This window comes from Galleria mellonella, unplaced genomic scaffold, assembly GCF_026898425.1.
Source record: "Galleria mellonella isolate WM207_F2 unplaced genomic scaffold, CSIRO_AGI_GalMel_v1 utg173, whole genome shotgun sequence".
NCBI lineage: Eukaryota > Metazoa > Arthropoda > Insecta > Lepidoptera > Pyralidae > Galleria > Galleria mellonella.
Window position 1 is genome coordinate 2,366,789 of NW_026442016.1, and position 12,610 is coordinate 2,379,398.

At 32.3% G+C, this 12,610-nt stretch overlaps 1 protein-coding gene across 1 annotated transcript in view; it reads right to left on the reverse strand.

The window, feature by feature from the left end:
* The window catches only part of LOC113515341 (A disintegrin and metalloproteinase with thrombospondin motifs 3-like), a 49,230-nt gene that overhangs the window by 19,628 nt on the left and 16,992 nt on the right, over positions 1–12,610 (reverse strand). Inside the window, exons 5-9 of the mRNA XM_052893260.1 lie at positions 10,830–10,970; positions 9,738–9,857; positions 5,253–5,385; positions 1,929–2,095; positions 1,060–1,208 (exon numbers count right to left, since the gene is read on the reverse strand). Coding sequence (XP_052749220.1) covers positions 1,060–1,208; positions 1,929–2,095; positions 5,253–5,385; positions 9,738–9,857; positions 10,830–10,970 — 710 coding nt within the window. The remainder of the gene's footprint in view (positions 1–1,059; positions 1,209–1,928; positions 2,096–5,252; positions 5,386–9,737; positions 9,858–10,829; positions 10,971–12,610) is intronic.

The window sequence follows — 12,610 nt, forward strand, 5'->3', positions numbered from 1 at the left end:
GTTAATACAGTAGAATCGATTATTCAAACATCGATTATCCGATTATTCGATTCCGAACTTATTCTACAATTACCGATTTAGAAGTGGTATTATGCATTAGTTGTGTAAATAGGTATTATGCATTCCATTATCTATATGGCTTGTAATTTTTTTATATCATAATGTTTAAATTATATATGTAAAACCCTTTACATAATAAAAAAATATTAAAATTTAATTGTGTATTGTTTAATTCGACTTTGAAATCGATTATCCGGATTTTCCATTATACAGAATACCCCTGGTTTTATTTGATTCGATAATCGAGATTCTACTGTATAAAAATAGACTATACACATGCGCCTACTCATTAAATTTTTACTTAGTCTAACTATTATCAGTTTTTAAATAAATTTTCGGAACTTAACCCATCGCAATTTTAAATAAATAGTTCCTAAAATTTTTTTGATTAGACATGTTCATTTAATGTGTATATATTATGTATTGCAAAATTAAAACATACAGCCCGCTAAATAAATACTCTGAAATATATGTGAAATATGGGAACGTGATCACAATTTATACTCATATAGGATTATCGTGCAGTGGATGGGAGAAACAAAAACAAATTGTAACGTTTGCAGTTCAAAGCGGGCAGTTCATACCAATTGTGAATCTTGCTTTATAAAATTTGTGCATAGTGTGACACCTTCGTGTGACCATAAGAATTTAGATTATTTCATGTTATTTGATTAATGTGTGTGCGAAAAATGGGTAATGTGATGTAAGATCGGTCACCTGACTGATATTTTATCTTCTTACTTGACTATGCATCAGATGATAATATCGATTTTCTTAAAGCTTTTCTGTGATTTTTAAACATATATAAATAATAAAGTTAAATATAAATAAATATAAACCAATATGTACTATTATTGAATTATAAAATATATAAAGTGAGATGTGGCAGTGGAAATATTTTGTACTTAGGTTACTGGTAGCACTGTTCTAATTGTAGTTTGGTCCTTAATATAATGGTAACACAGTATATTCTTGGTTGTAAATAAATGGACAGTTTACCTTCAGCATGCACGTGTGGTATTAACCGTTTGGATTGCTGAAGGCAGAGATCAGCTCGTACATCTTGGGGTACTTTACAGGCGCCGGCGTCCGCCCAGCAAGACATAACCTGCGAGCTTGGCCCCTCACACGCACTCTCCGAACCAGAACTGTGAACAACTTTTTTCATCAACATCATTCATCATTTTAGCTTACAATTATTTACTGCTAAGTATAGGACATGTCTTTATGGTATAAAAATGCACCGTTCTAGATCAATGTCATTAGTTTATTGTCGAACAGTTATGCAATATCTTTCAGTAAGGGAGAAAAGGGATTGTTAGTAATGAGGTCTAATAGTCCCATGCTAATAGGTCAATATATCTTAACAGGTCGACCTTCACGCGGTTCCCCATGGAAACCATCGTGGTTATTTTTTTTTAATATGTTACGATGGGTCAACTGACCTGCTTCTATCCTCACCTATCTTTTCTCACTGGTGCCCCGTCAGAATATACCGATAACGCAAGCGAGGTTACCATTTCATTTTTACCCGTAAAAAATATATTTGAATTAGGTATAATACAGATAAAAAAATATCTTTTTACCTATATGCCATATAATTTGTTGTATTAGAATAATAGTTAAATATACAGTGTACAAGAGCGAGCTTATCTCTAAAGAGATTTCTTTCAGTAAACTCAGAATAAATAGGATCTTATGTCTACTTTACTATGTAAATATACTGCATGTATACCAAATTTCATGATAATTAAATAGGCCTTAAGGTGCCAGCCAAGAGAACAAACAACCAAATTCATTTTCATATTTATAATATTAGTAAGGACTAGGTAGGACCATAATTAACATTAATATTTATTTTTATTTGCGTACCCTTTATCTGACATAAGCGATTGCGCGTACGCAGGCCGTATCCACACGTGGCAGTGCATTGGCTCCATGCACTCCATTCACTCCATTCTGATGTGGGCGCTACCACCTTTTCCTTATCCACCACGTGACCAGGCATTGGCTCGCAGACACGACCTACACACCACTGAAATAATAACATTGCTAATAAAAAAAAAACAGTGCTTTAAATACGCATATGTATTTTGAGTTTTGAGGGAAATCAGTCTCCGCGTTGAGTTGGTCGGAATCAGATGACATCACGATATATAAATTATGCCACTATTTGAGAGCATAAGTGAGGAATAGTGAAAATATTTAAATATAAATTGATTAGGCATATAGCTAAAAAAATACCACAAAAGTACGAACTATATACATGAGTAGGTATACACATAAATAATAGTCACTATGACGAGGAACTGAAGCAAGGAATAGTAAGATCGAGTTTCAGAGAGTGTGTTTTTCATGCTGTGATGGTTATTTTCTATTAAGTCGACCGTCACCTTGTTTGCTATTTCAACTTGATAAAATAAAAAGAAAGATCATTTAGGTACACAATAACAATTAGTATGACTGTATAATCTTAATTTTAGTTTGTCTCCACATTACCTACAATACAGTGAATGGAACAATCGATGGATACTGTTGAAAAAATTTTATGGTATAAATAACAATAAAGACTGAATAAGTAGATAAAAATAATCCACATCATCTACAAAATGTATACAACTAATTACAAATGCATCAAGTTTCATAAATTTAAATTATTTTTGTGTAAATTTTGTCCCTGTAGAATTAACAACAACAAAGAGTAATAAAATTACTATTTCAAAATTATTACAAGCCTACAGAGGGCCTTTATTGTAAGGAGATTAAAAAGTCCGGAGGCTGTGCTGTATAATTTTGACATTACCTTTTCCATTTGGCATTTGTCGTGTACTTATGAAATTTTTTTAAGCTTTTTAATTGAAAGGCTCTGGTTTATAAGTTATGTAATAGTCTTAGAGAATATTATTATAACTAATTCTAGATAGATAGTTGATTAAAAATCATTGCCGGGAAAACAGCCACTTAACCACTGGATGACGCGTTGTTTTTTTGACTGTGCTGAAGTTTGAAAGTATACTACACACTTAACGAAAAGCGCGCTATTTTAAAGAAAAGCCGGTAATTAATGCAATTCAGACACTATCTAAATGTTATTTAAAAATGACTTCTCGTACATGCAATAAAATAAGTAATTTTTTTTTATCCTTAAATTACCAGTATAGTCATATTAAAAGTAAATAATCTTATATAACCTTACAATTATATTGGGAATATCATCAAATGAAAGTTATTACGTGTTTTCCCTTTACGATAGTTAATTGAACTTTTATTTAAGTCTTTGTTCCACAACGGCGCCATCAAGTGATGCTTATTAATGAAGTGCAGTTTTATTCAATGAATTGAAACTCGCATGAATGCCATCTCTGATTACTGTTGTTTTGTTCTTTTGTGCACCATCACGCTTTATATTTATCTGCGAAACTCAGCTGGCGCCATTTGCATAGTGTGAAAACAAAATATTCGCGTCAGATTTTTGCTGATTTATGCATCCGCACGCGGCAACATATAGCCGTGAACACTGATGGATTCCGCAGTGACGCGTCACGTAAATGCCAATGCAATGTTCAATCGCGTTTCCTATTTGTATCGAGTTTTAGCATGTGAAATACATAGCAAATTGAAATCGGTTGTCCAATATCCGTATATTTATTGATTTAATCAAAAATAATCGATGTAGGTAAATTTCATGAAAACGAATCTTATTTATTTATAAACTCTATTCATACGTTTTATGGAATAAGATCACTTAACACTTTGAATGCATAATTATCACTTTGTTAATAGATCGAAGGTTATTTTACATCGTTTCTTATAAACCATAAACGGTAAATTAAATTGATAGTTTTAGTTATTCATTTGATTACTCTATTTGTGTACCCTACACCTTCCTTTCCCGTGGGTGTCGTAAGAGGCGACTAAGGGAAGTCGAGGAATGGGCAATAGCGTCTCTTTTAAAACATCTCCAGCCAAAGCCTAACTGCGGTTGCCAATTCGCCTGCCAAGCGTGGTAACTACTGGCAAAAACCCCAAGCTTATGTTCAGCACTGGACAGTGAAAAGCTGATATGAAAATGATGATAATTGTTATAAAAGAAGTCACTTCTAATCATATAGGTAATAAATAATTAAACGACATACAGTTTTGAAATACTCAATATAAGTAATGATACGCTCATGACTATAAAACTAAATGAGGTAGTCAGAAGCATTTGCCGTCTGTTGCGTTGCCGTATTCAACAAAGTAACATGTTACAGCGTCTGTTTACATGTTTAACTACTTATTAATATTTCCGATATACTTTGAAATATATTCGCCTAAAATTAATCCATATAAAGGAACAATTTTCCTTTTTAAATGCAACGGGTAACTTTATACAGAAAAACGGTGGCTAATTTTTGACGTCGATTGACAAACTATCATTAAACTTTAGAGAATAATCTGAAATTTTTAATTTTTCAAGTTCGTATAAGGTCGTATCGTGATCTTGCATCATCATCATCATAACAGCCGTTAACTATTCACTGCTGAAATCAGTCTCCCCCATAAAGGAGGTTTTGCCATTACTTGCCACGTTTGGCAAGTGGGCTGGTAACCGTAGTTAGGTTTTTGGTGATGTTTTAAGAGGGACGCTGCCGCCCGTCCCTGAACCATTAAGTTTTTTTTTTTATACAACTTAGAATGGCGAACAAGCTGACGGCCCACCTGATGGAAAGTGGTAACCGTCGCCTATGATATACAGTATATTGTTTCGCCCATGATACCTCCCATGCGTTGCCGTGCCTGAGGACTCAAATTTTATTCCTCTGTACCCTGTAAATTCACACCATATCCCACCCTTCAAACCGAAACACAGCTATGCGAACACAACTGCTTCACGGTAGAAACACGAATGGGACAGAGGTACGCAAGCAATCGACTTTTGTACAAAGTCTCTCTCTGGTCTTCCTTTAGTCGACTCATACGACACCCATGGGAAAGTAAGGGGTGGCCCATTCTATACCGGATCCACAGGCTCTTGAATTTTGAATACCGACTAGTAATTCTAGAGATAAGCGCGTTATAATTCTTCCGCTTTATTATTTTTGTACAGAATTTGTAATAATTTTAAATATCATAATTTTTTACAGAAATACATCTTCAATATTAAGGAATTAGATTCGAATACGAAAGTAAAGGGCATATCATGTACATACCCGATTATTTCCACAAGGCGTGCCTTCCAAAGGTGGAGCGCGTTTGGTCCGGCAGACATGTGGCACAGCGCGGTGGGCGCACCACAGTCGCGAGCAAGCTGATCGTACTTTTACTGTTCTACATACTGAATACCTGCAACAAAGTTCATTGATGATAATTTTTAAGATTTGCACTGACGAGTAACAATCCTCCACGTATAATTTTGACTGTCATAATAAAAGCGGTTGAGAAAGGTCTTTCGTTATTCGATTTACTCCTATGATATAAATTTAATATTACCTAAATAACGAAAGATTGAAATCGGTCAAAAACATAAAATGTAAAAAATGTGCAAGGTGACAGTAAACTAAGTTCTTCCATTTCAAAAAGTTGTAATATCTCATGTAAAATTAAGTCAGTTTTGTTAGTGTTTATAGAAGCACTTATTCAACAAATTTGTAATAAATTGTTATCTTATCAGTTACCTGTCCACATTTACAGTGATTGTAACGATACTAGACATATTTTTTTTCTGTAACAATTATAATGACTTGGTAATTGCATATATTTACCACTTATCTATCGTAAGTTTAACTTATTTGTTATATTTAATAATGCTATCACGAAGTGATCCTTCGTGTCGGATTTTTGAAATGAAAAGGGAGATTTTAAGTATAATTTTAATCTGTTTTTAAATTAAGTTTTTTTTTTTGTTTCAGATATACAGTAGCAGATGTTAGAATCTAAAATTAATATTAATGTCTAAACATATGGCTATACGGCCCTACTGAGACGCAATTCCCGCTTTTAGGCAATAATTTGTGGAACAAATGAAAGTGACTTAATAATACATTGGTGGATAATATACGAGTATATTCAGCAGTAGATATCATATTACCTATGGTTTAAGGGAAACATACTGACATAGATTATATGCTTGCTTTGATAACACTGTTTGTCATATAATTAACCTTAATTTTTCGGAAGAACGTTTGTTAAGAATATATAGTTCGGTTGAAATTTTATCTCAATATTATTGCCTATAAATATTCAAGATACGTCTTTAGGCGAGTAAATTTTCACGACAGGACCAGTCTCCTGTATTAGGTCATACGTTGAATATAATTAAGCGACCTAAATGGACTCATCATTTGGACCTAATCGAATCAAGCTCTCAGTATATTCTCGTAGTACTCCTTCTATATTAGGTAGTTTCGATATTTACTCATACATATTCTTATCATATCCTTCTAAAGCAGTGTTAATACAATAATAAAATTGTATTCTATAGTTGAAAATCATGATCATTTTGGATAATGCTGAATTTTTTGTTTTCAATAAGTTATCATGACTTCAAGATTCTTCCTTAGGGCTTTTATTGGTGAATAGTATTTTGTCAATGGTAGAATAATCGTTAAGTTAGGTACCAATGGCAGTTGCCAAATGAGTTGACAAGTTAGCGGTTGTTCTCAATAAATTAATTAAATTAATTATTAATGTTGTCAAATACTATTATCAGATGCCGGGTGGCAAGGCATTAGGTATTGTCACTAGTAGAACCTTAATGAGTTTTTAAAAAGAAACTACGATATCTAATTGCAAAAGAAAAATCATGACATAACATTTTCTCTTGACAAGAGATGACCCAGAACTTGCCGCCTTTTTTATCTGTCTATGATGTTAGATTAATTATTCATTATACATATAACCTATAAACACTGTTTTTGATTGTTTGTACTTATAGATATGAAAGTAGTAAAGATATTTAGATTTTTTTTTATAAAATTTGGCATTTAGACAAATTATAGAATAACTCGTAGAATAACTGATAGAGTACTATTATCCTAGACTACGTCAGCAAAGCCGTGTAATATTATAATATTATTATAATTTAATAATATTATAATAATATAATATTATTAATCTTGTAATATTATAAATATATGAATGATGCAATTATTTAAATATTTGTTACCGAATCGCAAACAGAAACGAATGAAGCCATGAGTTACCACTAGTTACCTACAGAGTTCAAAAAACTTTGTAATTCATGAAGCCATACACGTGTTCTCAAAATACGAATTAAATCTATCCCACATCTTAATTTAACATGAACAAATACAGTATAAATTTTGTACTACAATATCAGATTTGTCCTTGCCGGAGGCAACAAGGGCGAGATTTCTGCGAACAAAGGTCGAGGATTGTTTACGCGGTGTTGCTTGCCTACTGAATTACTAGCGTCTGAACATTTTCCCCAAAAGGAATAACTAATAAAAAAAATATTATTAATAGTTTATTGCTTGTTTTAGTACGTTCATATTTTTGTAATAATTTCTTTGAGATAGTTTAGAAAATCGTTGTTATATTTGTCTTAGTTGTAGTAACAACATAATGATAGTAAAAAAAAGATCATATCATATACGGTGAATCATAAACTGTGAAACTTGCAAAATTTAACAGTCGGGGTTTTCACACATTTTTATCTATGTTTAGAGTTTTATTTATTTTAATGTAATTGTATAATGCTAGATGATGAATCCACTTGTGAAGTAAAATATCATGTAAATGAAATTACCGGTGTTTAAATAAAACACATCACAAAAGTTGTACATTTCACGAATTCCTAAGTACAGATTCATGCGTCTAAAAATTATAAAGTCATGGAGGACCGCATTTCTCTATTTATATTTCCTTTTTTGAACCTTGGAATAGCAAATAAGCTTAATAAATAATATAACAATAAAGACCTACCAGAATGTAAGTGGTAACTATCTCCTATGGACATAAACATAAATGAAATGTATTGCATTTAGCTCTATTGTCAAATAAATTAATATACGAGTATGTTTTATTTATGTATACATACATATGTTCAAATCATGATGGTACTCGTCTAGAGTGGCCTGAGGAGGCTTGCTAATATGTTAGACCTAATCGAATTGCACGGCACACTGCTTGTTATTGCTAGGTGGTTCGAGAAGGCAGATTGTTGGTATATGACTTATGATTTTCCACACGCCTAACCTATGTAATCGTATATGTACTTATGGAAACAGTAGTTGTTTCTCACGGTTTTCCCATATGAGTCAGTATAGGAAGTATCAAATTTGTAAAATTATAATAAATAATACTCCTGTGCCAAATTATATTTAAATCCATTTGGCTGTTTAAGCGTAATTAAGTAAGAAATGTCAAAAAAAAAAAAATGGAAAAACAGAATAGGTAATCTATTGATTTTTTTAATAAATGTCGAAGTAGCAAAAATATATACATATATCAATAGATAAGCTCAGTTAAATCATAAGAGACTCGTCATCATTCATAAGTAGAAAACGGCTTCTTCTAATAAAACATTATAACAGACTATTGGACTTATCAGATAGTACTCACGTGTTCATATTTCACCTCTACTATAATATCAACTTAGTATTATTACAGTTATCTATTTATACTATTTACTACATACAGAACTATTTTAAGTGGTAGTCTGTATTATTAAAAATCATCAAAACTCGTTCAGTAGATTTCATTCAATGCAATGCGAAATGCAAAAAATGCGATAAAAATATCGTAATAAACATATACTATTTTAGAGGATGAAACATATATTTAAAATAACATTTTTAATTAGAAAATATTTACACAGAAATCCAATATTTCCGAATCAGTTTTACGATGTTTGGTTTGTTCTAATAATACTTTATTGGCGTTTTTATTCAATGTGGATATTAACGTCATATTACGAATGATACCAGATCTACACATATTAACGCGATGTACAAAGATTCCTTTATGATGTAGACATAAATTGAAAGTTTTTCAAAATTCTGGATAAAACGTTGTTAATTTTGACTGAAATTGCATTTCAAACAAAATAAATCTGACGTGTCTCAAAATTCCAAATCAATATAGATGTCTCTAATCAAAGATATTGAACTATCTGAGTCTCCAGTGGTCTTTTATAAATTAATGCTATTTATATTATTAATATATTTTTAAACAATTTTTGTAATCGATAGGGTTTACAAAGATTCGCCAAGGGTCTCGCCGTTTCCATACGGAACGTGAATCTGTTTGAGAAGTAAATGAATGATTTTTTAAGTACACGCGGTCATATTGATTGTCAAATGAATATGACCGCGTGGTATGAATGTAAAAAATTAAATAATGAGGTTCAGTGCGAAAACTTAACGACACACGAGCGCAATGTACGTATACCATATTTCGATATGTACCAAATTTCATTCTAATCAGTTTAGCCGTTTAACAGTAATTGAGTAACATACAAAATTCTTTAGAAACTTTTACATTCGTAATATTAGTAGGATTTAATGTGTATACTTAATATCTAGTCATTCAACGGTGTGTATATGTTGACTATTAAAATGCTTTTTTGCGAACAGAAATACTTGTTGAAAGCTCAATATTAATACAGAGATGTACGAAATGGTGATAGACGTGCATATGTAATTTATAGCTTTCTATTAAGGCAAGGTACTAACCCTTCTCCAAATTCGGTCCTACACTGCTCGTCCATAGTGAATACGTAATTGGATAATTCCTTAGCACCTCCCAGCTCCACTCCTTTGTCTTGGCTACGTTCATGGAGGCACCACCATTTTCTGTAATATAATATTCTTGTTTACCTTAGTATTTTTTGCTCATCTTCAAACCATGCCCTTTAAAGATTAAAAAGAAAAATTTCAGTGGCCAACGGTTTGCCTTAATTTATAATATTATAGATCTTTAGAGAGCTGCTGTAATCTATGGTATAAGAGGCATATTATTTTGGTTCTCAAGTGCAGCAAAGTGCTCTGAACAAAATAGTATTTATAATGTTTGATGTCTGCGTAGAACTGTACAATTTGTGATAAAAGTGGTATTCAGTTTAGAAGTATGTTAAAGATCTGCTACTGTGACTCACTTACAAATATGCAACGAGTATTTTGGAATCAGCAAAAAGCAGATGACAACTTAAGTGGTTCAATGTCATAGGACTAATTCATAAAATCTACAAGATATTAAATGAAGGTAAGAGAAAACAAAAAACAAAAGATTCTAATTCCAAATACCAAGTTACTTGGAATTCAGACTATGGTTAATTCTCTTCTAAAGGAAGGCTGTAGGCTTTCTTTTTTTTATCTAACTCTACCTAGTAATTCCAAATGCAGGATTAAGTATTATTGGATTATTTTGAGATAACATCTTAGTGCTTACAAATGGTAACGCATAAATTACTATGGGCGCCACAGTACATGCTATGAAGCCCATGACGTCGTTCTTGTATATAAATGAGGGTTACTACTTCTCAAGTGGGTCGCCTTGTTTATCATTCCAAACTGCAAGATTCTTTCCCTGCTATGCATTACATCGAAGAATAAATAAAACTATTTAAAATAATCTGCTATCCACTGGCGAAGGTGATGCCTGTACACTTTAGTTATATACAGTTTATGTTACACTCGACCTTGATGACCTTGATCAAACAGACGGAAATATATACAATGTAGGGCATACCAATCATGCAAGTCACTAAAACAAAGACCTTGCACATCAAGTCCAATTGTGGATGCTTTGTTTAGTATATTACGTACTTGGATTTCTCATGAAATTGCTCTCTTGAGCAGCTGGACCACGCGAAGTTTTGGAGAGTGGCCAAAACTGTAGGTGCCATCACTGTGCCATTATGCGCTTCTTTCGCACATTGTTCATCTCCGTCGTGGGTTAATCCCAATCTGGACAAAAAGGAACACTATTATGTAAATACATAAACGAGTAATTTATTATGTAAATATATAATTTACATCATTTATTTATATTACATTTGATAAAATGATGAATACTAATGTAAACTTGAATAGGTACTTATTTTAATGTGAATTATAGTATTTAATAATATAATTATTATCTTGTCCTTATCCTAATTATTTTTTGGTCGGCGTAATATGTTTTTATTCATATTAAACAAGGTTTTGGCTTTGAATTTTATTTTTAGTAGAGCAGTCGTGTAAATCAGTCTAAATCAGTACTTGAAGAGTACAAGAAGTTAATTTAGAATTTAATATTGGTTCAAATGATTTCTAAGAATTCTCGCACAGATGCTATTTGGAACTTTCAACATAGCAAGATAAAGGGGCTGTAATTCCTTTGAAGATTAAAAGATTTAGATGCCAGTTCTATATGCATTATATAATGTTATATACATATTCACTGGTTGAACTCCTTCATTGATTGTAGTGTTTATTAATGCTTTACATTCAATATACTCGTATTTATAAATAGAGGTTCTATTAACTGTTTATGATATAATATTTTCAATTTATTTATAATGTGTATTATATTTATATATGTATATTATATAACTCCGTTGTAACAGATTATATTTTAAAGAACTCTTCGACATGATGTCTAATGTCACCATTTACCATGCGCTGCTCGCTAGAGGCAGCGAATCCATCTTCACACCCTAGAACCAGAACAGTCACGTACAGTGAAATTTCAAAGGAGTCTCCTCCCGCGAGCATTTAAATTATGAAATGTTCTTTCTGCTGAGGTTATCCCTAAAGACATATGTATGGGGTATCACAAAAAGGACGTATAAAGGTTTCTTAAGGGTTGGTTGTTGTTCGTATGGTCTTGGCATAGAATAGGCCACCCCTATCTTTCCTGTGGGTGTTATAAGAGACGACTAAAGGAATTTAATGGTAGAGGGATGGGCAACAGCATCTCTCTTAAAACATCTCTAAAAGTCTAACTGCGGTTGCTAATCCGCTTGTTGCACGTGGCAACTACTGGTAACATTCCCCTTATGGCGAAGGCTTATAATCATCAGTGCACAATTAACGGCTGAAATGAAGAGTTAGCAACTTTCCTGACGTTATAGGCGTCTATAGACTACGGTAACCTTGTTTACCACCATAGTAGTATAAAAGGTATTACCTACAAGTCTTTATTATGTATAACATAAACAAATTGATAAATAGATTGTCTATTAAATTACTAAATCAACCAACTCACGAACTAACATGTAGGTATAATAAACTCTACATTACGGAAGTTTAATAAAATGAAATGACTCTTGCGCAACGCAACCCTAATAAAGTCAATGAATCTGAGGTCAATACTCTCGGTGATTGACGTTGAGAGTATAATCTCATTTAATACAGGCCTATGTTGCCCTGATTCAATCTAAAACTACTAAAATGTAATCTCGTGAACGTGAAAGTTTGTATAGAAGTGTCGATCATGTTTAAACAACTGAACGTATTTAATCTTGTCCAATGTTCTATGCTTAACATATCATCACACCGGATTGTTTTTATTATAATTTATGCCAAAAATATCGCAGGTTATAATTATCGGGTCTAAGTTTCAA